Consider the following 27,166-nt stretch of genomic DNA (forward strand, 5'->3'; position numbering starts at 1 on the left):
CCGTCGTCGTACTTGTACGGAGTACAGTGAGGAAGGATACTTGAACAACTTGATACTGGGTTTGCACCCAAGTGCGAGCATATCTTCATGCAAGTAAGGACTCCACGAGTACCTTTAATTACGGAACGGGTGTACACCCACACCGCATCACTGCGACTAAGTTGTGGTAGTCACATATACTTGGACAGGTAGGTAGCACAGTACAGTACTCCGTACAGTACATGCATTTTACCACAGTATGCAGTACTGTGCATGCATTCACAAACACATGCAAACTACTAGGTACTGTAGGCTCACGTAATTGCCCTGAGCATTACGGACGGAGTCGTTTTCTGGGTCGCAACTTAGCTGTGCACTACTTACACATACTGCACCTAGTTGCACTTGCACATCGCTCAAGAGTCCCTTTCCAAGCTACTCCAAGCCTTTCACCTTGCCGCTGGTTTTGTTTCACTCCGCTAGCGCAAGTCCGTCTCCGGCCGTATGCAATTTCGTCCCACTTCGTTTGAACCTCTATGGGCCAGGGAACAACCTAGTACCTGGTAGCTTCCCAGTAGCCGCCATCTCAGGTACTATGTAGGTACGTACCTAGTGCTTCACACCAAAGTACAGAGTACAACTACAAGTACATGGATGCACCCACGCCAACAAAAAAAAGGTGCAAGCACCCGTACATGCACAGTGTTGTGCATGTAGGCGTTCCTCTTGGGTCATGACATACGGGCGGTAAGTATAGTGCCGAAATGCACCCTCTGCGGTTGCATCAACGGGAGAGCGCCCTTTCTTTTCATTCCGAGTTCGTCTACATGTACTTGCTCTCGTCCGTGCCCCGCGAATCGCGATGAGGCACACCGCTGCGGCGCTGGCTCGTGGTCAGGGGATGGCCCGCCTCACTGTCTGCTATAGTTGGTGGGCACACTTATTGATGGGTTGCAGAGCAAGGGGAGGGGCGTGCGCGCCATGTGGTTGCTAGGAGTGTGGTGCAAATTCGCCATGGGAAACACGGGTACCAATACGGTCAGAGTACGGAGTGCTTGTGCCGCACTGCACTGCACTCCGTACTGTACGTGTACTGTTCGCGTGCGTGCTTGCAATCGCTTCGTACTTGGGTGCAGAGTCCCCGTGCGCTGCCAAGTGTTGTGTGCCTATTAATACTCCGTACGGTACGGCACAGGTGGTTTTCCCCGAGTACTAGGTAAACAGAAGTAAGTAATTACTCGATTACGTGCACCGCAAACAAGTACATACCATGGCGGTACTACAGTATACAGTACGTGGGATAGTACGGCGTGTAAAGTACAGCAAGTGCAGTAGGTTGGTACGCAGAGAGTACTGTACGGGCTCCGTGCATGCACATGGTAGTCGAGGTATTTGCAGCATCATGGCCGACGATTGCGTAATGGTACTAGCAGGAGTATTACTTGCAGTACTTACACCTACCAGCACACACGCGCGCTTGTTTGCCCCTTGCTGATTATTGCATGCTGCGCACCGCCCTCGGTTCCGACAAAGTCCAGTCGCCACAGGAATAGCCCCGGAGCAGTGCTCCGTACGTCTTGCTGGGTTGCATCCAAAGTGCCTGGCTCGTTTGCTTTCGATTCCAGGTCGGAAGTCATGAGCATGATTGCGAACACCATATCCACCATACGCTGGCTCGCTGTGGGGCTGATGGCATCTGACCACCTACTAACGGCATTAGCAGGTGCCGTGCCGCCCGTCGCGGCTTCGCTCTGGCCGCCACAATCCAGGACCCAGTTCTTGGCTGGTTGGCTTTACGAGCACTAATTAATCACGAGGTGGGCATGGGAATCGTCTGCAGGGCAACCCTCGTTGCGGTTGCAAATGGCGTGCCAGGGATAATTCATGGCTGCGCGTGGTCTTTTTGTAAGTACAGGTACGGTAAGTGATGTACATGTACTGTACTGTACAGTACTCCGTGCTGTAGTTGTGCATGCACCGAAGCTGTGCATGAAAGCACAAGCAATACCACGACGGCTCTCGAGGGTGGGTTGGATGCACCATGCTCGGAGGTGCTGGTGTGCACCAACGGCATGCACGGAGCGTCATTGGTTTTTACTTTGGGCGCAGTATCCCGGTATTCCGTTGTGTGGTTGTGTTGTAGGGACTGTACTCTGTGGGTGAACATACTTGCATGTACGGAGTACGGATACACCTAGTTGTACCTAGGTAGTATGTAGTTGCACGTGTACAGTAATGAGTAGTTGTACTCGCGTACGGGGGGACTCCCGCAAGTACTTGCGTTTCCCATGTGCTGCAGTGGTACTCGTAGGTACAAGAGACCAACTGGCGCACATGGCATAATTGCACCACGTACCTCCCGAGCGGGTATTCACGCTAACCAATCCGTTTCCGGCTTCTCATCAACAGCATGGAGCACATGAGCGTGCACAGATACATATCTCACATACAGCACGGAGTTCTCCGTACACGTATGCATGTACGGAGTACAGTACTCACAATCTGCACATGCTCTGCACATGCACATGAATCGTTCCGTCGTCCTCAGCTCCCCTACTATATTCCGTACAAGTAAGTACTTGTAAGTAGATTATTACTCGTAGGTTCTTCCATTCGGAGCACGCCTGCACTCTGCCGGTACCGTGCACACAAGTACATCATATACAGCACGTACTTACTTGCTTCCTTGTGCAGTACTTACTCTGCAGATTCACCTCCCACGACGGAGCGCAAGCGCAAGCACAGTCTTGTACCAATCAATTCCGTACTCCGTACTATAAGTAAGTACAATACTTGTAACTGCAAGCACAGTGCAGGTAATAATGCGAATGAACTGAACAGGACAAATTACGGAGTATTGATGCATGCATTACACAACCGGCTACCCGCGCTCGTGCATATTGTACCTGTACTGTACGGAGTGATACGGAGTACTTGCCGCACCCTGAGCAGGCGCCTATCGCCGTGCGGCACTGTACAACTACTGTACATCACTTCCTGTACAGTACAAGTAGTTGTACTCTGTACCTGTAAGTACTCCGTACCTGTACTCAGCACTCCGTACCTGTGCTCCGTACCTGCACTCCTGCTAGTGCTCCTGGTGGTGCGCGGCCGTCGCCCAGCGCAAACAAGTTTCACCCCCTCCGTAGCCCCAGTAAGGGGGAGTCAGTTGGACCTGGCAACCCTTTCCTGCGTCCACTTCCTGATCCTTGGCTAGCGAACCAGCAGCACTGTGCCGTACCGACTGCTCGTACGGGTACCGGCATAATACTACCTAGTACTTCCTTACAGTACCTACTTCGCACTCAAATAGGAGTACTTCCAGTATATCCAAGCGCACCTACGCAAGTATACTGTAGGTACATGTACCGAGTACTTGCGCTCGAGTACCCTTTCAAGCTTCCTTGCCCTATGGGCCATGGCTGGCCGCTGCCTCCTTCCGCCCTCCTCAGGAAACCATTAGGACGCCGGCGAGGACAAATAAGAACCCAGAGGGTCCCCGTTCGCCGCCGGCCCTCCCTCTTCCTCCTTTCTCTCACCACAAGCTCAGCCTGTACCCATACAAGCTCGCTGTATCCACGCTTTCTGGATCGTGCCTCGCCGCTTTTCTTTTTATACCATCGCGTCTTTGTTTGTTGTGATACCCAAGAGATACCCCTTTTCATATCCAGAATGGCCGAAGTACAGAAGACGACCGTCGAGGTCCCCGAGGTGGCCGTCGACGCCGCCGCTCCCGCCGCCGCCGTCGAGGAGGCTGTCGCCCCCGAGACGACCCCCGCCGCCGACGACAAGTCCGCCGACGAGCCTGTCGCCGTTGCCGACGATGCCAAGTCCGCCGAGAACAAGGACGAGACGACGCCCGTCGAGGAGGGCCACCTGGCTCACAAGGCCCAAGGCGCCAGCTTCCCCAAGTGAGTCGCCGCCGATGCGTTCCTTCGCCTGCGACCGGCCGCTGACCAGCCGAACCCGCAGGAACCTGATCCCCAGCAAGCAATTCTTCTTCTTCGGCTCCGACGCCGTCGACGCCAAGTCCCTGGCTCACTACCTGAAGGCGGAGAAATCCCTCGAGGCGGCCCACAGCAACATCGCTTGGGCTGCGCACACCGGCAAGGGTCTCCTCTTCATCGGCGACAAGAAGGCCCCCACCGGCCTCATCAACCTGGTACGCCCCCGACGCCTGCCCCGAGCTCCTCTGCCCCCCCCCCCCCCCCCCCCCCCCCAACCTCCTGCTGACCACTATCCCCAGGCCGATGCCACCGAGCCCGAGGTGGACGGTTCCAACAAGTTCCACTTCACCTCCAAGGGTAGCAAGCACAGCTTCAAGGCTGCCTCTGCCGCCGAGCGTGACGGCTGGGTTGCTCAGCTGAAGCTGAAGATCGCCGAGGCCAAGGAGCTTGCCGTCGCCGTCAGCGAATCGGACATGTACAAGAACACCATCGAGAGCTTCAAGCCCGCCATCGCCGTCGCCAAGGAGGAGAAGCCCGCCGAGGAGGCGCCCAAACCCGAGGAGCCTGCCGCGACGGAGGCCACGACGGGCGAAGCCGAAGCGGCAAAGGAGGAGCTCAAGGCCGAGGAGCCGCCCAAGCGCCGCTCTGCTAGCCGCAAGCGCGCTTCCTTTTTCGGTTTTGGCAAGAAGGAGGAGAAGAAGGAGGACGCCAAGGCCGAGGATGTGGCCACCCCTGAGCCTTCCGAGCCTGCGGCCGAGGCCGAGGCCGCCAAGCCCGAGGAGACTTCCGTCGCCGCCGAGGCCCCTGCTGCCGCTGCGGAGAACAAGCCCGCTGAGGAAAGGGCCGCCGAGGACAAGCCCGTCGAGGAGGCCGCCGCGGCCGAGAGCCCCAAGGAGAAGCCCATGGTCAGCAAGCGCAACAGCTTCTTCGGTACCGTCTTCTCCAAGAAGGAGAAGAAGGCCATTGACGCCACCCAGACTGCCGAGGAGACCCGCGAGTCTGCTACCGAGGGTGACAATGTCATCGTCGATGCCACGGCTCCCGTGATCCCTCCCGTCGAGTCGACGGCTCCCCTGGCCGTGGACGTGGCCTCCCCAAGCGCCGCTCCTGCCGAGACGGTCGAAAGCTCTGCCCCCAACAGCGAGTCCAAGAAGGACGTCAAGGAGAAGCGCAAGTCGTCGCTTGCTTTCGCCTTTGGCAAGCGCGACAAGTCGCCCGCGCCCGTCGACGGCGAGGAGAAGCCCGCGAAGAGCGCCTTTTCCAAGCTCCGTGCTACCATCAAGGGCAAGTCCGCGGCCAAGGCCGAGGACAAGGCTGCCGATGACTCCGTGACGGAGGCCGCCGAAGAGGCGCCTGCCAGCGAGACGGCGGCCGCCACGGAGGCAGCTGCCGAGGAGACCTCCAAGGCCGCCGAGCCCGAGGTTGAGAACAAGACCGAGAATGTCGCCGCCGCCGCACCCGTCGTCACCGCTGCTGCTTAAAGGGCAGGGGGATTGTGAAGCTGGCTTACGCCGTAAGGAAAACGACAAGAAGACCGCACACATGAGGGTACGGAGCGGAAGGAAGGTTCTGCATTTCTTCACAAGATACCAAGATACCCTGTCGAGACTGCTTTCACTGATACCAATTTCCACACTGTTTTGTTTTTCCAGCAGCAACCACCGACACTTCTTGAAAAATTCTTCGAAAAATTCACCAAAAAACATCACGAGGGTTGACGAATGATCCCGAGGAGCAATCGTCGGTTGCAAGCATAATGCATCGGCTGCTTTGTTCCCATACCCGGGAAAATACGATAGTAATACTTAATACAATTGCTCTTTGTTGCGTCTGCTCATGGCCAGTCCAAGTTCTCCTCGCCACCCGTCGTCGCCCAGGACAGGGGAGGCTCCGTAACATTGGCGCCAGCCATGAACCCTGCACGTACGGTACTGTACATGTTCATGCTAACCGATGGACGGCAGCTACGAAAACGGCAAGCAAAACAGCATGAGCCTTTGAGAAGATACATTCACTTTTCCTCGGGCCTCCCCGCCTGTTTGTGATCCTGATCACCTGCTTGCTTCCTCGGTGTTTCGCAAAGAGGCTCAACTGCATGGCATCATCTCTGCTTGTATCCCTCTGCCCCGACAACACCACACCACTAGCAGGGTTCGTGATGTCGTGCGGTACATGTACACTTGTCCGAGACGCAACAATAAAACCGAAACCGGGGGTATAATGGTACGAAAGTTCACATGATCCCGAATCGAAAGGTCTGCGGATGCCCACGCTCGCCCATGCTCTGGCTCGGGCCGGAAATAGAATGCGCTCGAGGTGACACCGTGCAACCCCCCGTCTGCCTCATACGGCCGCAGCGACAGACATATTTTGGTACTTGCCGACGAGCTCCTCGATCCTAGGCATCAGCTCGGGGATGCGGAATGGTTTGGATATGACGTCATCCTGTATCGTCTATTAGCCTCATCCTGTCGAAGGAACAAGCAACGCGTGCAGCGGAAGACTCACAATGCCAGCCGCCTTGGCGTTTTCAATCTGCTCAGGTCGCGCATATGCCGTCACCGCGATGATGGGGATGTGCTTGACGATCGTTCCCTCCCTCTCCAATTCTCGGATTTTTCTGGCGCATGTCATCCCGTCCATGACGGGCATCTCGAGGTCCATCAAAATGACCGAGATTTCGACACCCTCCATCTCTTGACCCGTCCAGAACTTTGATTTCTGAATCGTATCCAGCGCCTCGCGGCCATGGTTGGCGACGAACGTGTTGTTGCCGTAGTTTCGCAGCTGTCGCTGCAAAACCTTCTGGTTGACGATGTTGTCCTCGACGATGAGCACGTCGAATAGTGCTCGGCCCTGGGGGACCTTGACAACCCCGGGGGAAGCGGCGGACCGGCCCCCGTTCAGTCGAGGAGTTGTCGTGGCCGTCGCCGTCTGCGATTTGCGCCCAATCTTAAAGTCCGAGATGTGCTCAAACTCTGCAGGCGGGTTCTCGCTCTTTCGACTCTGGATGTAAAAGTTGAACTTGCTACCCATCCCTCGCTTGGACATGACGCCAATCTGGCCGCCCTGCATCTCCGTCAGGATCCGGGAGATGAAGAGGCCCAAGCCCGAGCCGCCGTACTGCACGTGCGTGCGCGGCGTCGCCTGCTTAAACCGCTGGAAGAGGATCTTCAGCTCCTCCTCGGCAAGGCCGGGCCCCGTGTCCTCGACCGAGCAGTGGATGTTGATCCGCTCGCCGCTCCCCCACTCGTCTTCGTCAATGTCCATGCTCGCCGCTCGCTGGTGGTCGTTTCGTTCAAAGTACGTGATGCCCTTGCGGCTGGCCTCGCTGCGGTGATCCTTGGACGCGCTGAGAGACACGGAAATGTTGCGCTTTTCTCGTCCCTGCGTGAACTTGATCGCGTTGGTCATCAGGTTGATCAAGACCTGCTGCAGCCTCGACGGGTCCAGCTTGGCCCATACGACGCCGTGCCTGTCGAAACTGTCGTCGACGGTGAATTCGAACTCGATGTCGTGCGCCATCAGCTCGGACTCGAACATCTTGAGGGCTCGCTGCACCACCTTGACCGGCTGCTCGTCGACGGGCGTGACGGCGAGGAGGTTGGAGTCGAGCTTCGACAGGGTCAGGATGTCGTCGACGATGCGCTTCTGATGGCTCGCGCACAGGTTGATGGTGTTGGCAGCATCCAGGCAGCCCTCGAGGAGCGTCTCCACCCGGTCCTTGTCCCTCTGAAAGACGAAGGCGGAGATGTTGTTGGCGATTTGATCGGCGCACTGAAGAATGGCAGACAGGGGGTTGCGCATCTCGTGGCTCGTGATGTCGATGAAGTTTTCCTGCTGTCGCTTGAGCTCGACGGCTTCCTCTCGCCGCTCGTTCTGGACCTTCTCCGCCCACTTCTGGGATGAGATGTCGGTGATGCAACCGAAGATCGATTTGAGGTTCCCTTCCGGCGTCTTCTCGGGGAAAGCGCTCATGAGGACCCACGTGTCGATGGTGCGGTCGCCGTTCCTCTGGCTATGCTTGAAACGAAACTCGACGGCGATGGTCACCTTCTCGTCGAGCAGCTTCTTCCACGCGGCCTCGAGGGAATCGCGATCCTCGTCCCGCACGCTGTTCATCCAGGCGAGCTTCGTCTCGTCGTAGCGCGAGTGCCTCGAAATCTGCCACCACATGTCGTTGCAGTAGTTGATGTGCCCTTGGGTGTCGGCGATGAACATGCCGACCGGGGCGAACTCGGCCATGCGGGTGAATCGAAACTCGCTGTCGCTGGCCTCCTGGGTGCGCAGCGAAAGCTGCATCGAGAGCTCCTGACGGTCGAGGGCCGCCAGCCGGGCCGCGCGTTGGCCGCGACGAATCTCCTCCTCGAACAGGACGACCGAGGCCATCGAGGTTGCCAGCTGACGAGAGAGGAGGTGGATGAAGAGCTTGTAGTTGTCGTCGTACGGACGTCTCGGGTTCACGCCGAGGACGATGAAGCCGGTGACAGCCTCCTTGGTCGTCGTGGGCACGACGGGGAACACGACTATGGTTCGGCACGGGTCACCGAAGCCGCGCCAGTCGATGCCTTCCAGCAGCTCCGTCGGAAGGGTACCGTCATTCTCGGAGAGAACGACGGGGGCGCCACCGGTGGCCATGCACTGCTTCATGTAAGGCGCGAAGCCCTCCTCGGAGTGTCTCAGGTCCAGGTGAGCGGGCGCGGCCGGGTGTCCCTCGGGGGCACCCCGCGATCCTTCGAGGGCGAACTGGGGCGAATGCACGAAGCTGCCGGAATGCAGGGAGGAGACGTCGCTCTCAAACTCTTCCTTGACAGAGTAGATGAGGCTAAAGGGCACGTCGTGGTCATTGTACTCGAATCCCTTCTGCACCTGGGGCCAGAAGCCGGCGACGGAGGTGGCCGAGGCCGTCCTCTCACCAAGCTCCCGGAGGGTCAGCATCCGTCGGTCGTTGACCCTGCGGAAGGTGTTTTCGAATCCCGGATTGTAGAGGCCGACGACGTCGCCGTCCATGCCGACGAGGGGGACGATGGCCCAGGAGAAGAAGGTCTCCTCGAGGAAGCCGTCGCGATTGATGAAGAGCTGGTTGTCGTGCTTCATCGTCGCCTGGCCGCAATCCATGGCGCTCTTGAAGATGGGCTCGATCTCGTGCCAAATCTCGGCCCAGGCTTCGACGTAGCTCTGGCCCATCAGCTTCGGGTGCTTGCCGCCGGCGAGCTTGATGTAGGCGGCGTTGTATATGGCGATGTAGTCGGAACCCCAGTACATGGCGGCGGGGTGAGGACTGGCCATGACGAGGTTCGACATGACGCGCAGCTCATACGACCAGTCGGAAATGGGGCCCAGGGACGTGGCAGCCCAGTCGACGGACCTGGCGAACTTGATGTGGTCCGGAAGGCTCTCGGTGAGGGGAATCCTCGTCCAATCGAAGACCGTCTTGGTCGAATGCGAGCGGATGACCTCGTTGGAGAACTCTTGGGGACGGCAGCCGGCGACGTCGCCGTCGAGCTCGCCGTCGACAGGCCCAAGGTTCGGCGCATGAGGCGGCGCTCCGGAGTTGGCGGTGGCGGCATCGCAAAAGTAGTTGGGAGGGTCGACAAAGTCCTGCATCGGCGAGTTCGGCTCCGAGGGAAAGCCAAAGGGCGAGCCGGTCCTGGTGGAGATGGGGGTGACGTTGCCGCTCACGAATCGGAACCGGTGCCGCAAGGTGGTGGAAGTCCAAGTGATGCCGCCGTAGTCGTGGTACGGGAGCGGCAGGGCGAGATTGTTGGTGCTCTTGGAGGTGGCATAGGCCCAGGAGCGAAACTGGTCAAAGGCCGAGGCCTGGGCAAAGTCTTGAGGTTCGACGGTGAGCATGCTGCCTATCTCTCGGCAAGATCGCAGAGAACTGTTCTGGTAGAGCATGTTGATGCCCGGCTTGTTGGCATTCATCGGACTGGTCAGATCGAGGAGAAAGGTGGGCCTCTCGTCGTTGTCGAGAAGCTCCATGGCGCTGATGTTCTGCACCGTCGGCGGGCCTGCGGGGTGCGCCTTGGCACACTCGAGGCCGCCCAGGGTGGGCGTGGTTGCGTCGAGGGACGAACACAAGCTGCCCGAGGTGCTGCCCGACATGGCAGGGCTCGGCGAGCTGATGCTGGCGCCGGGGAGCTTGAGGGTTGTGATGCCCATACGGTCGTCGCGGTTGCCCGAGAGCATGGTGGCGGCCGTTTCGGACGCCGTGGCGCTCGGGGGGCAACCAAGGTGCCTCGTCGGCGCGTGAGAGAAGAAGAGGGGAGCGATGGGGTCCTCGCGTTGGGGCCGTGACGGCGTCGACGACTGGCAATGAGGGGTGGCCGAGGGAGCCATGTCGAAGCTTGCGGGTGGCAATGGTCCCGTCCGCGGCTTCTTGGACGGGGCATGGTCCATGGTGCAGTCAACGGCCTTGATGTGCCTCAACGAACGCTTGATCGACCTCTGCATACGACCAGACCTGGAGCAGGAAGGCGACTGCGGGTGCTGCGGGTGCTGCGGATGCTGATGCTGATGCTGATGCTGATGCTGATGCTGCCGCCTCGGCTGCTGCTGCGGAAGCGGAACGGGCGACAACGACGTGGGTTGGTACTGCTGGAAAACGTCCTGGTGGTGGATGATGACGGCGCTCCTGGGGGAGCAAGAGGTGCCGCCGGCTCGGGACGTGCGTCGATACGTCGGCGAACCTGGCTGGCCGGGGTGGTGGTTACTGGACGATACCCATCGTCCCGAAGCGACACTCGAACGACGACGTCTGTGATGATCCGACAGGCCTGGACGGGGGGAAGAAGGGGAAGCGGCAGAGGCAGGCGGGACGGTGTCGGGAGGAATTGAGACGGGGGCACGTCGGGTCGTCGGCTCCGCGTCGCTATCACCACCGCGGGGCGAGGAGGACGGTTGGATATAGGCGACGGCAGAAGTAGAGGCTGTAGAGCCGGCGCGGGACTCGGCGACGTCGTCGTCGTCGGTTAGTCGCTGCATCAAGCGCCGAAACACGGGGTACGGTAGCGGAATGGGATTTCGACGTAGCAGCAAAGGAGCATGAGAAAAAGCTCCTCCCGGCAGCAACCTGTGCGCGGGGAGGGGAAGGGGGGGGGGGGGTGGTGATTGTGGTGGGGCGAAGGTAGAGGTTTTCGAAATCCCCAGGGGGAAAGGGAAGGGGCCGCACGTGGGCTCCGTATGCTGCACAGTATACTTACTGTACGACAAGTACGGAGCACTCGTGCAGTGCAGTACGTGCATCCTTGCATGTATGTGCTTATCGAGTACAGTATCCATACGCACAGGCAAGCGCGCGTACAAACGTGCTCGTCGTCACCAGGGCTTTCCCGATCGCACCCTTTCACAGCCGTGACGGGAGCGAAGTCATCGTTGGCGCGGCAGTCTGGGGTGATGATCGAGGCGGGCTAGGGGCCATCGGCAGGCGGCAGGGGGGGGAGTTGAAACGGATCAGCGAATGTCAGATCTGGGGCGACCATGTAACCTTCATGGCCAGGGCTGCTGGGCATCGGGCCGTATGAGTTGTGATAGTGCCGCGGTGGCCCTGGCTAGACCCGTTGTTCGCTTACAAACCACTGCTGGAGCGTCGTCCCGGCACATGTTTTTACGAGCACCACTCCGTATATTCCCTGCAATGGTTGTACGTATACGGAGTACTCTGTACTTGTACAAGTACTGTACGGAATATTTGTGCATGACAAGTACTTGCGCCGAGTACTCACGACGATGTCTGGTGATGATGGATGGGTACTTGCACCGACTGAAGGTCTCTACGAGTACAAGTACGGAGCACTACAGCGCGTACGACGCTCGCTAACATGGCGAGCAGTCAAGGGGCGCGGCCGACGAGACGCAAATGCACCAAGGTGCCTGATAGGTGTGTGTGTATAACTATTAACGGTACAAGCAAACGTACCGAGAGGTACAAGTCAGAGAAGAGTTTTGAATAGAAGCGTCGTCTCCGATGCCACTCGTGGTTCTGCCACCCAAGCTCCGAGCACCTCGTGAGGACTTGGCCGGCTCATACCACTGGCAGGTACAGTACATGTACATGATGGGCACTTGGATGCTACTTGTGGGCAGCTTCCAACAAGGCTGACAGCAGTCATGTACAGTACTTACGTGGAAAGCGAGTCGCGGAATCGACGGGATTTTAGGTAATACCAATGGATGCCTCCTTTTTTGTCGTTGCTTTGAGACGGACGGGCCGACCGACCGATTGTCCCCGGCGCCGGCGACGGAGACGGGGCGTGTGGAATGTTCGGCTGAACGCCTGTGGAGCGATTTTTAGACACGCTTGAGCGGTGTCACTCCGTACTCGTACGCTTAATTACTTGCAACTAGTTCTACAGTACATGTGCATACTTAGTAGTATAAATAGTCCAACGCAAGTCCCAGCAGCCAGCCACCGCGGAAGTTTATCTCCCAGGCACAGCGATCGAAGCTCTGGAAGCACCGGCGATGGCGTCGCGCCTTTCCCACCTTGGTAAGAACCTTGAAGGCACGTTGTACCAGACGCCTCAGCTACCTAGGTACTAAGTAAGGAATTTCAATAGAGATGGGGCGTTCCGCTAGTTTCTGGCATTTAAGTACTTACACAAGTACGGGTACCTGCAAGGCAGCCTCGCGCAGAACAAATAATATTACTCGTACCGGAACAAGCACCTACTGTGCTCCGTAGTTGAGGGAGTATTTTCAACTGTGGTGACGAATAGGTTCATTATGTAACGTGAACCATGGAACCAGCCGATCAGTACGAAGTAAAGTACTGTCTGTACTTGATTGTCCTCAGGGAAGGGTCCGGAGTACATGCACTGCAAGTACTTGTGGTCGGTAAGAATACCTGCGCAAGTACTCCGTACTCCGCACTGTAGTAACACTCCGTACGCCATACTGGCCAGCTACGGAGCACTCCGTGCGTGGAAGTCCTTGAAGATAAGTACAAGGTTACAACAAAGGTACTTGCTCCGTACGGAGTACATGTGCAATAATGACAACATCGGCATGCACAGCACATTCATTTTTACCATCAAGGGAACTTGACTGAACTGCGGAGTACTTGATACGACGACGCTGGTCGGTACAGTAAATACCTAGTACTTGGACAAAAGTGTCGATTCAATTGGTTGCTCTACCACTACTTACGAAGTGAATCGACACGTTTGCCACCCCACTGTGCTACTTGTAGCCCGTGCAGGATGCGCAAATTAAAGGTGCTTGAGCAATACTGCTGAACATGTACTGTACTTATTAGTTGTACTCCGTACGGAGTACTTGCAGCTACAATTATTACGTCTTACGTCTTTGAGTACGGCGCGGTCCCTACCACCGCATGGGCGCAGTGTCATCGCGCTTTCTCGCGGAGGAGATGCATGGAAACAAATGCTCGACCACGTCCAAGTGACGCACTTTGAAGGTGTTCGGCGCCTACAACAGTTCGTTCGTGCGCTCGTACGCATGCGCTTTTTTGTTCGTCGGAAACCTTGCTTTTTTTCTTGCCTTGTCTCGGTAGCAGAAATCGAGAAAGGTCGAAACGGTGGGGGAGGACAGTGGAAGGCTATACTTACTTACTTGCCGAGGTACATCATACCTACTTGCAAGTACTCCGCAACAAGTAGATCTTGGTTGTACATGTACTTGTAAGTACGGCGTACGGAGTGTAATGCAAGTACTTTAATGCTGGGCTCTTCAGCGCATGTGCATGTACAACCAAGTACTGTGCACCTGGCTTTCCAGCGCATGTGCATGTACAACCAAGTACTGTGCACCTGTACTGTACTGCACGGTGCACTCGTACCGTCCGTACCACGGCCACCAATCACGTACCAAGAGGGCATGCGGTGGCCAACGACCTTGTCGCTGCTGCCGCTCCGCCCGCTGGCCCCGGCGTACGGCACAGTCTCAGGCACAGGCAGGTTCCGAGGTCGGGTGAGGAGGACGCTTACTGGCCGCCTCTCCCCTGGATCCCGCCTACAACGGTTCGCAGGCCGACCAATCCAGCGCTCGACCGGCGCCCATCCCAGCACCCGTCCCGTGGTCAGCGCTTAGCAGCCACAAGCTCCATGTACCGGCAGCTTCTCATTGGTCGTCCACCCTCACCTGTGATGCTCCCGCTGCTCTCCGTCCCATTCATATTTTGCCATGCCCGGCCAGCCGGCTGCCGTCGACCGTGGCCTTTAAACCTCCCTCCCCCCCCCTCCCCTCTAGCTGGCTGGGAGGGCATCCTCTTCCGACGAGCATGTGCTGAGCGGCGCCCGAGACGCGACGCTCGGATTCGAATTCGACACCGCCAGTGCCGTCCTTCCAGCCGATGTCGTCGCCCGCCTCGCCGCTGCCGTAGGCTTTGGCTTTCGGTGCCGCCATCGACGACGCATCATTCACCGCCGCCGGACCAGACGACGACCTTGCGGCACGCTGCCACCATGAAGATCCTCCTCGGCAGGAGCAAGTCCTACCGGCTGCTGCCCCGCGCCTGGCCCCGGCTGCATCAGCGGTTCAACGCTTGGATCATGACCCTCGAGCTCGCCCTCCTCATCGCCGTCCTCGTCATCTTCGGCATCGCCCAACCGGACCTGTACCGCACCGACATGTGGCGCATCGGCTTCGACAACAAACTCAACTCGAACCCGAACATGGTCCTCTACGCCTATGCGAACCACCGTCCCCTCCCCAAGATACCGCTGATTTGGTCCCTCGCGTGCGTCGCAGCCCCCCCCCCCCCCCCCAACCCCCCAACCCTCCGCCCCTCGTCTCGTCCCTCTGCTCCGGAGCTGACGCATGAGACGCGTAGCCTCACCAACTACAATGTCGCCATCTCCATCGTCTCTCTCTTCTTTCTCCTCTGCAAGCTCATCACCATCATCATGCGATTTTACTTTCCCATCATTGCCCTTGTCAGCTATTCTGCCTTGATCGCCCTCTACGCCGTCAGCATCTACGGTCAAATCGGCCCGGACTATGCAGACGCACGATACCCCGCACCGGCCGCCTGGTACTTTCGGCAAGGCTGCGATCCGGCCAGGCCTTACGGCAAGTATCGAGCTTGCCAGATTGCCCAAGCCTCTCTTGGTGTGACCTTGTTCATGTTGTACGTGCCGAACCCCCCGCCCCCGATGGCAATTTCTCTGCTCGTCTGACCTTTTTGCTCCCAGCACCGTCTATCTCGTCAACCTGGGCTTCGCCCTGCATGCCACCTGGCCCAACGAGGAGAATGCTTTGTGCCGGGACGAGGACGAGGACTCGGCCCTCTCCGACTCCAAGGCGAATGACGGCGGCGCATGGGAGATGCACAGCATGAACGCGCCCGTCAACGAGAGCGCCGTGCCCTTTACGCCGAGAACGCAAGCCTTTCACATCCTCGACCGGCGCCTGCCTCAGCGGCAGGAGGATATTCAACGGTATGCATGAGCGGGCATCGCCGATGCTCATCAGAGTGGAGCACGTCTGTCTGCGTGCGAAACGAACACACGAGACGGTTGCAACCAAGCCGGCAGGTTTGAACGGCTGGCATCCAGTGCCATTGTTCCGCCCGATTTTTTCGGCGCAGGACGGCTGACCGATACCCCTCCGTACTCGGACGAGGCGGGCGAAGCGGAAACGACGTTGACGATTTACTATTGTACCAATGACAGACCCTGTGGGTAGGAGGCTTTTGGACGTCGATGCAGGCCATGAAAGTGGAAAGGCATACTCCGTAGTGCGTACCTGAAATGTCGATTACGTAGAGGAAGATCATTGACGACGGTAATCATATGCCAATAACGCCCCTGCGGTGTGTAGTGTGCAAGTAGTGTTGAGACCGCCTGATCATTGGCATCGGCATCGCAGCTCCGCGGCACCGTTGGCCCCGGCGTCCGTGGATTGCGTTGCCCCGCGGGCCGTCGTTTCCCACACCGATTCGGCCTCGTCCTTCCCCGCAAAATGTCAAAGGGTCAAGTGGGGTCGTGCTTTTGACGAATGAGGGACTAGTGTTGTTATACTACTCTAGTTGCCGTGCCAGGCCGAACCGCACTGCACAGTACAGGTACAAGCACGTGCACAGTACATTCACCACACACTGTAGGCGTACGGAGCACTGTGCCGTGCATTTCCTATTAGGGGTTGCCCACGGAGCAGGAGCACTGTACTGTACTTAGATGTACAGTATAATACTGCCTTATGTAAGTAGGTGTAAGTGAGTATTAGGTGTACAGTGTTATCAGTACAGTGCATGCGTGTGCAGTAAGTAGCATGCAGTTACGTCGCTCGCTAGTTCCTCGGCTTTCGCCAGCATCGGCAATCCCTCTGCCGCTCCTTTCTGGCCACAGCCTTGCCCTTTCGTTTGCTTTTGCTTTGTTCCATTCCGTTTCCTTTCTTCTCCTCGCCACCCCGACACTCCAGACAACGGCGTCAACCGGAAACCCCTGCCGTTCATCGCACGACGGCGGCCCAACTATCCATCCAGCCCTCCAGATCACATGGCGTTCCTACAGCGGGTGGGAGCTACGTCGCTGCGCTTCTCTCCCAGCGTTTCCCTCATGGTTGCGAGGAGTGCATCCACCATGGCGCCCAAGGTATGCACGCGAGACCGTCGGCAAGCTTTTGTGCCGGCTGCCCGCTGACTCTGGTGGCTGCCAGCTCAAGAATCCGTCCCTGCTCAAGCACGACGTCTGCTACATCGACGGCGAGTGGAAAGGCGCCAGATCGGGCAAGACGTTCAAGGTCAACGGTCAGTCACACCCCGGCCGGCATTGAATCCGCGTGCCCGCCTCTCATGCTCGCCTTCGACAACGCAGACCCGTGCTCGGGTGATCTCATCGGCACCTGCGCCGAATGCGACGTCGAAGACACCAAAATCGCCATCCGCGCCGCCGCCGACGCCTTCCCCGGCTTCCGATCCAAGACGGGCCGCGAGCGTGCCAGAATCCTTCGCAAGTGGTACGAACTCATGGTCGAAAACTCGGAGGATATCGCAAAGCTCATCACGTGGGAGAACGGCAAGCCGTTTGCCGATGCCAAGGGTGAGGCCGCCTACGCCGCCAGCTTTTTCGAGTGGTTCGGCGAGGAGGCCCCCCGAAGCTACGGCGACACCATCCCGGCCACGATCCCCGGAAACCGGGTGTGGACGATCAAAGAGCCCGTCGGCGTCTGCGGACTCATCACCCCGTGAGTCGCTCTGTCTTGCTAGCCTTCTCCTCGCGCACCGAACGGGGAAGCCGGGAGTGGCTGACGTCGGCCTAGCTGGAACTTTCCCGCAGCCATGATAACGAGAAAGGTCGGGCCTGCGCTGGCCGCCGGCTGCACCGTCGTCTGCAAAGCCCCTGGCGAGACTCCGTACACTGCCCTCGCCATCGCCGAGCTCGCTCATCGCGCCGGCGTGCCCAAGGGCGTCGTCAACATCGTCACGACGCTGGAGAACACGGCCAAGGTCGGCGAGGTGCTCACGACAGACCCCACCGTCAAGAAGCTATCGTTTACCGGTTCCACCGCCGTCGGCAAGCTGCTCACCAAGCAGTCGTCCAGCACGCTCAAGAAGCTGTCGATGGAGCTTGGCGGCAACGCCCCTTTCATCGTCTTTGACGATGCAGACATCGATGCCGCCGTCGCCGGCGCCATCGCTTCCAAGTTCCGCTCCTCGGGTCAAACTTGCGTCTGCGCCAACCGAATCTACGTTCAGGAAGGCATCTACGACGAGTTTGCCCGCAGGTTCACCGAAAAGGTCGCCGCCTTCCACGTGGGCCACGGCTTCAAGGACGGCACCACGCACGGTCCTCTCATCCACGGCCGCGCCGTTGCCAAGGTCGAGGCGCATGTGAAGGACGCGCAGAGCAAGGGAGGCAAGCTCCTCATCGGCGGACAGAAAATGCCTGAACTGGGGTCCAATTTCTTTCAGCCGACGGTGATCCGCGACGCGACCCCCGACATGGCCATCGCCACCGAGGAGACATTCGGGCCTGTCGCCGCCCTTTTCCCCTTTAAGACGGAAAAGGACGTCGTCGACATGGCGAACCGTGCCGAGGTTGGTTTGGCCGGCTACTTTTTCTCCCGAGACCTTCAACGAGTCCACCGTGTCGCCGAGGCTCTCGAGGTCGGCATGGTGGGCGTCAACACAGGCATCCTCTCGGACCCGGCATCTCCCTTTGGCGGTGTCAAGGAGAGCGGCTTCGGAAGAGAGGGGTCCAAGTACGGTATTGCAGAGTACCAGATTACCAAGATGATTACTTTTGGTGGTATGGGCCAGCCCTTGCAGAGCTGAGGCCCGACTTGTTGCAGCGATGGGATGGGATATGGCGAAAGCGATCGAGTTTGTGTTAAAAGTTAACTCTGATGAACAACTAATTTTTGATCAACCAAGTATGTATGCATGCCCTGCTTGTACGACACGTCAGGCTTGCCTGGCTGCATATGGCGTACCAACCACACGATAGGGAGGGCGACTCGATACTATTCCTTGAACAACTGGATGAAAAGGTTGCAGAGATGTGACAAAAAAAGACGTGTATAGAGAGGCCTGGGAAAGAAACCGACAGGGAGGGGGTCGGGCTTCTTATTATATATATATAGATAGCCTTGCCGAATCTCCAACAGCAGACAAAAATAGAATGCAACCCAGAGGCTGCAAACTACAAGGTTAAAATAATTGATCGTTGCAGGGATCGAACCTGCGACCTTGGCCGACCACGCGTAGTGTTGTAAAGGCCACGCTACTAACCCCTGAGCTAAACGACCAGAACATTACTAATCTGGCGCGTTAGTTTAAATTATTTAGCTCGCGAGCTCAGCTCTGGGGGGCTCCTGGCCGAAAACAGCTGAACCGCACCGCGATCGTTGAATCGTAGTTCGAGATTCTTTGATCCCCAACTTCAAGCTGCAGCGCAACTCCAGCTTCCCAGTGAGGCATCACATCAATCATACACGATTCCCATCTCCATGATGGCGACTCCCCGTGTCACTGCGCTGGCAAAACGGGGCCTCCGTTGCTTGCACCTTGCACAAGGGTGCGTCGATCCCAAGGTCGAGATTGTGGATTCGGCTTTGCTTCCCGGAGACGGGAACACATCGGGATGCTAACCAGCTGGGTGGCAGATATGAAATAACGATCCCCCCTAGACAACCGATAACCGTCTGCTCAAAGTCCCTATCGTCCCTGCAATGGCCAAGCGGCTCGCCCAGCAGATCCTTCAGCTGCGTCCCTGCCCTCCTGAAGAAGCGCAAGATCGCGCCGGCGGCCAACAGTCCCCAAAGACTCTCTGACCATGGTTCACCACCTGTTTCTTCGGCTTCGTCCTCATCAGGTCCCAACCCTGAGGATCCTCTTGACTTTTCTGCCCTCGTGGCCGCCTACGCTTCTGTGGATGCTCATTTCAAGTCCCAGCTGCAGTCTGTCCTCCACGGCGGCCGCTTCCACCCCGAAAGCCTCGGTGCCGTCGCCGTCGCCGTCAAGTCGGAGGCGACCGGTGCGCTCGAGTCCTTTCCCCTACGCGAGCTGGCGCAGATCGTGCCCCGGTCGGGACGATCGATTTCGCTGCTCGTCAACGAGCGCGCCTACGTCAAGCCCATCATGTCGGCCGTCCAGGCCTCGCGCGAGTTCAATCAACAGCCGCAACGATCGGAAGAAAACGACCTCGAGCTGCTGTTGCGTGTCGAGCTCGAGCGCAAGGACGCTCTGGTCAAGCGCGTCAAGGAGGCGACTCAGGGGTGGCGCGAGAGGGTCCGGCAGGCGAGGACGAAGCATGACAAGGCGCTCAAGGAATGGAAGAAGTCGGGCACCTTGCTGCCGGACATGGCGAAGAAGGCGGAGAAGGAGCTGCAGAAGGTGCAGGACAAAAAGATGAAGGAGATTGATCTCGATGAGGCACAGGCGATAAAGCAGCTGGAGCGCAACTAACGTTTCGCGCAGCCGCTCCCAACCACCATCCGGCGCCGCGTCCCGAGCTCGGGGCATTGCTTGACATGGAATGCATGGCCTAGCACAAACCATATATATAAATATATACTACAGCCGCTTTCGTGGCCGTTTACTCGTACACCGCCATCCTGCCCCCTTTGGCGGATTGCTTCTTTTCCTCCGCCTAAGCCCTTGCAGGCGCCTTTGCCTGTGCCTTTGCTGGCGCCTTGGGTTTCGCCCTTGCACCACTGCTGCTTAGGAGCGACTTGAGCTTCTTCTCAAAGGTTTCGACGTCCTTTTGTGTATACGTCTCGGCGCGCAGATGCCATGATCGGGCGACGCCGACGGCGTCCTCGGCAAATGCGAGCTTCTCGTGCCGACCGACGATGGCCCTGTCGAGGATGACCGTCCTCACCACCTCCTCGGCATCCTTCACGATCGGTTCCGTGCTCGTCGTGGCACCCTCGCCCTCCTTGCCGGCGGCTTCCTCCCTGCGCTTCTTTTGGAGGTATTCTTCGGTGGCGGCCTTGGCCTTGGCGTCGGCGAAGAAGCGGATGCCTTCGACCTCGAGATCCTGGGCGTAGTCCTTTGCCTGCAGGTCCTGCGGCACGCCGACGGGGTCAGCGGTTCCGAGAATGCTCAGATTCTGCATCACGGTGGCGGTCCGTCCGGCGGCGGTAGATGTGCTGGCGGGCATGAAGGGCGCGAGGGAGTCGAGCGTCAGCGACGGGTTGTACGCCGCCCGCGTGCCAAAGCGCATCGCCCGGTCAAACTCCTGCTCCACAGGGTCCATCTTCTCGAAGGGGTCTTGCCTAGGCCCCCTTTTGGCATCCTTGTCGTCGTCGTTCTTGTTTCCGGCGCGCGCCCGTCGGCCGCGAGACGCCGCTCCCGGTGCGCCGCCTCGTCGGCCGGGTCCACCTCCACGGACGGCCGATCCCGGGCCCGTCCTCGAGAAGCGGCCGAGACCGGCCGGTGAAGGGCCCCGTGAAGGGTTTCTTGTCTGTCCAGCAGCGGCCGCACCGCCTTCTGCTCCTCCTCTTCCACTGGTGCGGATGCCACCCCGCCCGCGTAGGCCACCTCGCGGCAGGCTCCGCACGTCCAGGATCCCGACCGGCCCTGCTGCCGTCTGGCTCGATGAAGACGCCCCCCTGCTCTTGTTCCTCACCAGGGAGTTGATTTCGCTCGCCGCGGCACGCGATCGCTGTCCAGAGGTCGCCATCTTGGGCGGTCGCGTCGGGCCGGCGGGCGGAGCATCGGCGTTGGCGGCGAGCTGCTGGGATGTGGAAAAGTAGGCAATTGTCGTTCGGCTAGCCTTCTCCAGTTCCGGCCTCGCCCGAATTTGCGCTGACCGGAAAGCCTGCCGATACATGATTGCGTGTTGCTTTGTGATGAAGGTGCTGTTGGATCATGAGCAGCTGTTCTTAGCTCGGGTCCACGGATTTTCTCCCCAACTCGAGGCTGACTAAGCACAGACATATCATCAACGCTTCGTCAACCGCTGCCAGCTGGGGTCGCAACGGCAAGGAATTACGACGTCAGTGCCTCATGGCAGGAATGGAAAACCAGTGCGTCGTTCCATAATAATTCAGTATTTTCTGCCAAGATAGACATCAAACGCCAGAACACCTCCGTAAGCCGATGCGTACCGGCTTGACGGCGACCTCGGGCTGGCTCGGCAGCCTCAGGAGCCGTTGGTAAGTAATGTAATGTACAGCGTTTCATCTATGACCCTTCCCTCACAAAGCATGCACCGGCAGCTCCTGTCCTCACGCAAAGCAAAACATCCCGTAATTCATGTGATATCCCCGGCCACAAAACGCCAGCCACTGCCGACCCTCCTCCTCGAAGGGTCGTGACGGTACGAGGGCCCTCGGGCCTTTGAAGGAAACGGCGACGCCGGGATCGGGTCATCCAGGGTCCTTTGTGGAGAATGTCGCCTCTCGGATTCGACACTCCGTCCCGGCAGTGGTGCAGAGGGTGTCGAATGGGCCAAGACGGATTTCACCCCGTGGACCCAGTCGGCGGCGGTCGAGCCGATGTGCCTCTGTCCTGTTCCAAAGGCAGCGCACCGACACGGCCAAGGCCAACTCGTCGTGGGCCGGACGCCGCCATCGATGCTGGAATCGGAACGGGATCGCCCCAAGGACCATCTCCTCCGGTCGGGCGTGCGTCGTCGTGCAGTGCCGTGACTCGTCGCGTGTCGCACCCCCCTGCGCTTCGCGACATCATTAGACACTCTGCGGTTGCACGCTCGCGGGCTATCGACGGTCAGCGCTCACGATCCCGTTCCTCGCCGCGCGGGCGCGTGGGTGCGGGTGATGGCGGCTACTTACAGGGCTGTTGAGCATCTGCTGCCGCGTGTTGCGCCCCTTCTTGATGTGATTCTTCAGGGCGCTCGAGTCGAGCGGCTTGAGCAGCTCGAAGCTGCACAGCAGCTCCGACGACACGGACATGACGGCGCCCCAGTTGTCAAACTCTCCGCAGTACTGGGAAGCATGTTAGCGCGCGGACAAGACGGAGGCGGCGGGGCCGACGTACGTTTGGCGCGCTGAAGACGGTGACGAGGACGCGGTCGTTGAAGAACTCGTAGCCGTCCTCGACCACCATGTGGGCGCGGCAGATGAGGTCAAAGTCGTGCTCGGCCAGGAACTCGGTGATGATGCGCTTGCCGAAGCAGTAGCTCACGCCCCTCTCGTTGGCCTCCCAATCCTGCTCCATGTCGGCCGGGTCGGACCAGAGCAGGTCGTTGAGCAGGCCGTAGTCGGGCACGTCGGTCGGGCGGGCGATGTTGCGGATGTCGTCCATGTGGACGAGGGCGGGCGACAGGCCGCCGTGGACGCAGAAGATCTTGCCGGCGACGATGGCGGCGATGGGCAGGGTGTTGAAGCAGTCGATGAAGGTCTTCCAGATCTTGACGTTGCAGCGCCGCTTGCACTCGTCGTAGAAGCCGTAGACCCTCGTCACGTTGGCGCACTCGTGGTTGCCGCGGAGGAGGAAGAAGTTTTGGGGAAACTTGAGCTTGTAGCAGAGGAGGAGGAGGATGGTCTCGAGCGACATCTTGCCGCGGTCGACGTAGTCGCCGAGGAAGAGGTAGTTGGCCGTCGGGGGGAAGCCGCACATCTCGAAGAGGCGGATGAGGTCGGTGTACTGGCCGTGGACGTCGCCGACGATCTTAACGGGCGCGTCGAGCTCGAGGAGGGCCGGCTGAGAGAGGAAGACCTCGCGGGCGCGCTGGCAGATGGCCACGATCTCGGCGTTCTTAAGGCAGACGCTCTTGGTCACCTTGGCGGCGTAGCCGGCGTCGAGGAGGCGCTTGATGAAGTCGTCGAGGTCGATGTCCTTGATGTCGGCCATGGCCACGTTGCCGGCCGCCGGCGAGGCGTCGGACGTGGCGGCGGCGGCGGCGTCGGCCGGCGCCGTCTTCTTCTGGTCGGCGGCGGCGTCGGCATCCCGCTTGACGAGGATGGACTGGCCCGGCGGTTGCATGTGGGCGCCGAGGCTCGCGTTGGCCGTCGGCGGCTGGTCGGAGACGTGGTCGACCTCGCCCGAGGCCTGGGCGGCGCTGAGGTCTTGATGGGCGCCGCGGAGGGCGTTGGCCGAGACGGGCGACGGCGGCGGCTGGGACTCGAGGATGGCCGAGCTCGACATGTCGGTGGAGCCGTGGCGGAAGGGCGGGAGGTCGCTGCGGCTGGCTCGGGAGACGCTCGAGCGAGCGCTTCGTCCGGATCGCACCGAGGCGGCGTCGGCGCCCTTGGCATCGGCCGTCGAGTCTCCGTTGGGCAGCACGGCCGAGTTTCTGGGGCTGTCGGTCTTGGCGCTCGTGCCGGGGATCTTGGAGCGCAAGGATCGAAAGGAGCGCGACGACTCCTTGGTGTCGGATCTGCTGAAGGACGGGTACGACTGGAAGGAGGCGTCGCCGGTGCCCTTGGAGGAGGAGGAGGAGGAGGCACCTCCGTCCTTGGAGGCCTGGTTGCCCATGGCCGGGGGGGGTGTGCAAGGGCCGTCTCGGTTGGGGATTCGCTCGAGATTCGCGCAGGAGGGCGAAGGCGGCGAGCGGGTGGTTGCGGCGTCGGGAGGTTGAGGTTGCCGCGGGAGGGGGTCGGTGGATGGATGGGTCGCCAGCGAGGTGGCGGTCGGCAGGTCGGCAGCGGGCGGAGAAGGGCGTCGGTCAATCGCGCGGCTCGCTTCTGCTCTCCGTCGTGCGAGGATGGAAAGACGGGTAGACCGGGGGGGGGAGGGCGACGAGTGGATGGGCGGCGGCGACGTTCTTGAAGGCGAGCGTAGAGGGTCCTGCTATGGCGGGTGGAACGGGCCGCCGAAGAGGGAGGGGAGGATGGAGGGTCGAAGGTCGTGACCGTCCGTCCCGCTCGACTTAGGCGATCGTCTTAGGGAGTTGGAAGCCGTCCTGACGTCGTCGGGCTTCGGAGCCCCGGTTCCGAATCGGAAGGGTGTCGGCGACGGGTCGGCAGAGTCGACGTCGCTCGATGGGGGCGTCGAGGAGATAATGCCCTTTGCGCAGGCCGCGACGCTCGCATTCGGCAGGGTCGGCTGGCTGCTGGCTGCGAGGGCGGAGTCGACAGAGGAGCACGGCGGGCAGGAGGGGAAGGAAACAAAGCGAAGGAGGCCGACACGGATGGGATCGGAAGCGAGCGAGGAGAAGATAGGGGGACGAGGGAAAAAAGGGGGGGGGGGGGGGGAGGGAGCCAGGGAAGAGGGGCGGTAGATGGAGGTTGAGAAAGGAAGAAGGAAGAGGGAAGAAGGAGGCGAGCGGACGAAGAGCGGCGAGGGCAAGATGGGGAGAGGCAGAGGTACCTCCGTACTCGGTACTCCGTGCCCCGAAACTGCTGGTACCTGCAGATGCCGGCGGCGGCGGTTTGGCCCAAGGTCTGGGTCTGTGTCTGGGGACGGACAGAGGGACCGGTCAGATGTCGACTCGCCTCCAGTTGCTGCACGTCACGCGTGTCTGAGACCCGACCATGTCCCCTCGCTCCAGATTGGCTGCGAGATTGCGAGATGGGCAGCGTCGTCGAATTTCGGCGACGAGATGCTCCGTCGCGGGAAGACGAAGGTCACAGGTACCAAGTACAGTGTAGAGGCACCAAGTACAGTGCAGTGGCACCAAGTACAGTGCAGAGGCACCAAGTACAGTGCACAGCTACTGGCGCCAAGCACAGTGCACAGCTACTGGTACCGAATACAGTGCAGGACTACTGTACGGGGCACTGGCACCAAGTAGGTTCTTACCTAAGTAGTAGTTGTACAGTACAGTGCAAAGCTGCTGACGCCAAGTACAGTGCACAGCTACTGGTACCGAATACAGTGCACAGCTACGGCACCAAGTACTTAGTTGTACAGTGCACAGCTACTGACGCCAAGGACAGTGCACAGCTACTAGTACCAAAGTGCACGGTTGCTGGTACCAAGCTCAGTGCATGGCCACTGGCACTCGGGAACGGCGCACAGCTACTGGTGCCCCAGTACCGAACAGTGCGCAAGCTACTGGTACTTGTTTCTTGCTACTAGGTTCCTAGTAGGTTGGTAGGTACCAGGTACTCAGCGTAACGAGTACGCTCAATGCACGTACTCTCCTCTGTACTCGTCAAAAGCACGAGTCTGCGGTACAGTACGTGTGCTCGGTGCCTATCCGCCGCGGGACGGTCGCAGCAAGGTACGATAAGCATCGGCACTCCGTATTTGTGTTGCGAAGCGTCGGCTCGCGCATCAGCCAGCAGGCTCCGTCGAGTCCGGTCGGAGCTACGAGCTGGCTACGGAGTAATACATCGGTCGTAGTACCGGCCGCGTCGTACGAGTGCTGCCCGGGAACCGCCAATCAGCATGGCGAGCAGAGCAGACGCCTACGATGGTCGCGCCTGTGCAGCGTCGCCGAGTCAGCTCCGGTGCGAGGATGGCACCGCAGCCAGCATCACATGCAGTCTGTACGTGTGGACGGAAAAGGCAAGGGAGGCCAACGGAGTCATATTTTGGCGGCCGACGATGCATGGAGAAGAATATTTCGCCGCCGGCATCCCGCACATGCAGTCTGTACACGCAGATGGAGAAGGGAAGGGAGGCGGCATACGGAGTGATGGTTGGTAGCCGACGATGCGAGGGGAGGATGACCGACCTCTCGGGCGGCACATAAGTACTGCCCACGCACAGTGCTTCAGCGGGCGCAAGGGTAAGTAGGTGTGATACAAAGTGCTGTAGATGCGGTTGTCGCATCGCATAGTAGGTGCTTGCATGCATGCCTTGGTACTGCTTGCGGATGACATGCACGCCGTACGGAGCATGTACCACTACATGTTGCCGTGCTTGTACGTGCACTAGCACATGGCGGCAGTAGGTCAGGTCAGGCCAGGTCGGAGAGGCACCAGCGGCGACGACAAGTAGCTGTACTTGCACGTTGCCGCACCAGGTGCTCCGCTCCGTACTTTGAGTTCGTGCGTCGCTCACCGACCTCCGCAACCGCAGGGGCTGACGCCGGGGTCTCGCAGCGCCCCCACCCCGCTGAACTGGCAGAGGCAGCTCGAGCCATTAGGGCGCTTTTGCTGCGCGGGACGCCAGAGGCAGCGCGCCGCCGGCGGGCGACAATGGCAGCGGTCAAGGTTCCGCCTCGCCGCCGCATCCCCCCGCGCCGCCGGCGCTCCGACGCAGAGTTGCTTTTCCCCCTTGGTCTTGGCTGCCACACGCCCATCGTCCGGCAGGGGACGCATCCCTCGGCGCCCTACGGAACGATGGTGGACCAACCAGCAGCACCGGATGCCGAATCGCGCCCGCGGGCAAGGGTCAGCACTCGGCTCGCATCGACGGGCTGTCCCTCCCTCGACGGGCAGTCGGTGGTTCGGGAATCCATGCCAATCCGGTGGCCAACATGACGATCAACGTTGAGGGGCGGGGGGGGGTTACGAAGGTGAACCTTGACGGCCGCAGGCGCACACGCAGGACGAGGGCGGCGAGGTGGACGGGCACGCGCCCGCAGTTCAGATGCTTCCCTCGCCGCCGGCATCGTCGCCGACCGTCAACCGCCCATGGGAGGCGCCGAATGCAAAACGGCGGCAGTGACGACGAGGTGTCGGCCGTCGCATACACGGGACGCTGCCAAGGAGCTTGCGGTGCAAGGCATGCACCTACTTGCCGTATGCATTCAAGCATCTTGTGCCTGTGTACCTACTGTAGCAGGTTCGGCGAGTAATGCTGCATGGACGCAAGTGCTCTGCTGCACTGGCGCGTGTGCGTGCGGCGAAGCATCAGTAGAGGTGCTGTAAGTAGGTACTCTGTGCTGTAGGTGTTGGTCCAATGACGGCACGCAGATTTATAGGCAGAAGAATGCAGAATGCTGTACTTGCTCATGTTCCCCAGTCATGGCAGG

General features: G+C 59.6%; 8 protein-coding genes and 1 non-coding gene across 9 annotated transcripts; 4 read left to right on the plus strand and 5 right to left on the minus strand.

Moving 5' to 3' along the window:
- Nucleotides 1-3,651: 3,651 nt before the first annotated feature.
- On the plus strand, nucleotides 3,652-5,407 carry DCS_06658 (Pleckstrin domain-like protein; the record flags this gene model as incomplete). Its single annotated transcript, XM_040803946.1, has 3 exons — nucleotides 3,652-3,890; nucleotides 3,952-4,141; nucleotides 4,226-5,407. 3 exons carry the CDS (start codon nucleotides 3,652-3,654, stop codon nucleotides 5,405-5,407), a joined length of 1,611 nt encoding a protein of 536 aa, XP_040654050.1.
- An 862-nt stretch (nucleotides 5,408-6,269) lies between these two features.
- On the minus strand, nucleotides 6,270-10,913 carry DCS_06659 (uncharacterized protein; the record flags this gene model as incomplete). Its single annotated transcript, XM_040803947.1, has 2 exons — nucleotides 6,270-6,371; nucleotides 6,435-10,913. 2 exons carry the CDS (start codon nucleotides 10,911-10,913, stop codon nucleotides 6,270-6,272), a joined length of 4,581 nt encoding a protein of 1,526 aa, XP_040654051.1.
- A 3,440-nt stretch (nucleotides 10,914-14,353) lies between these two features.
- On the plus strand, nucleotides 14,354-15,338 carry DCS_06660 (uncharacterized protein; the record flags this gene model as incomplete). The annotated part of the gene is made up of 3 exons (XM_040803948.1): nucleotides 14,354-14,628; nucleotides 14,722-15,018; nucleotides 15,083-15,338. 3 exons carry the CDS (start codon nucleotides 14,354-14,356, stop codon nucleotides 15,336-15,338), a joined length of 828 nt encoding a protein of 275 aa, XP_040654052.1.
- A 1,109-nt stretch (nucleotides 15,339-16,447) lies between these two features.
- DCS_06661 (succinate semialdehyde dehydrogenase) lies at nucleotides 16,448-18,165 on the plus strand (the record flags this gene model as incomplete). Its single annotated transcript, XM_040803949.1, has 4 exons — nucleotides 16,448-16,483; nucleotides 16,548-16,638; nucleotides 16,706-17,075; nucleotides 17,151-18,165. The coding sequence occupies 4 exons, from the start codon at nucleotides 16,448-16,450 to the stop codon at nucleotides 18,163-18,165; spliced, it is 1,512 nt and encodes a 503-aa protein (XP_040654053.1).
- Nucleotides 18,166-18,550: 385 nt separating this feature from the next.
- On the minus strand, nucleotides 18,551-18,638 carry DCS_t93. The gene has a single exon. It is a non-coding gene; the product is annotated as a tRNA-Val (tRNA).
- A 204-nt stretch (nucleotides 18,639-18,842) lies between these two features.
- DCS_06662 (uncharacterized protein) lies at nucleotides 18,843-19,797 on the plus strand (the record flags this gene model as incomplete). Its single annotated transcript, XM_040803950.1, has 2 exons — nucleotides 18,843-18,907; nucleotides 19,020-19,797. The coding sequence occupies 2 exons, from the start codon at nucleotides 18,843-18,845 to the stop codon at nucleotides 19,795-19,797; spliced, it is 843 nt and encodes a 280-aa protein (XP_040654054.1).
- Nucleotides 19,798-19,981: 184 nt separating this feature from the next.
- Nucleotides 19,982-21,166, minus strand: DCS_06663 (uncharacterized protein; the record flags this gene model as incomplete). Its single annotated transcript, XM_040803951.1, has 1 exon — nucleotides 19,982-21,166. The coding sequence occupies one exon, from the start codon at nucleotides 21,164-21,166 to the stop codon at nucleotides 19,982-19,984; it is 1,185 nt and encodes a 394-aa protein (XP_040654055.1).
- Nucleotides 21,167-21,704: 538 nt separating this feature from the next.
- Nucleotides 21,705-23,445, minus strand: DCS_06664 (serine/threonine-protein phosphatase PP-Z; the record flags this gene model as incomplete). The annotated part of the gene is made up of 3 exons (XM_040803952.1): nucleotides 21,705-22,007; nucleotides 22,131-22,283; nucleotides 22,336-23,445. 3 exons carry the CDS (start codon nucleotides 23,443-23,445, stop codon nucleotides 21,705-21,707), a joined length of 1,566 nt encoding a protein of 521 aa, XP_040654056.1.
- A 3,076-nt stretch (nucleotides 23,446-26,521) lies between these two features.
- On the minus strand, nucleotides 26,522-26,803 carry DCS_06665 (uncharacterized protein; the record flags this gene model as incomplete). Its single annotated transcript, XM_040803953.1, has 1 exon — nucleotides 26,522-26,803. One exon carries the CDS (start codon nucleotides 26,801-26,803, stop codon nucleotides 26,522-26,524), a length of 282 nt encoding a protein of 93 aa, XP_040654057.1.
- Between the last annotated feature and the right edge of the window lie 363 nt (nucleotides 26,804-27,166).

This window comes from Drechmeria coniospora, chromosome 03, assembly GCF_001625195.1.
Source record: "Drechmeria coniospora strain ARSEF 6962 chromosome 03, whole genome shotgun sequence".
In the NCBI taxonomy this organism is placed as follows: Eukaryota; Fungi; Ascomycota; class Sordariomycetes; order Hypocreales; family Ophiocordycipitaceae; genus Drechmeria; species Drechmeria coniospora.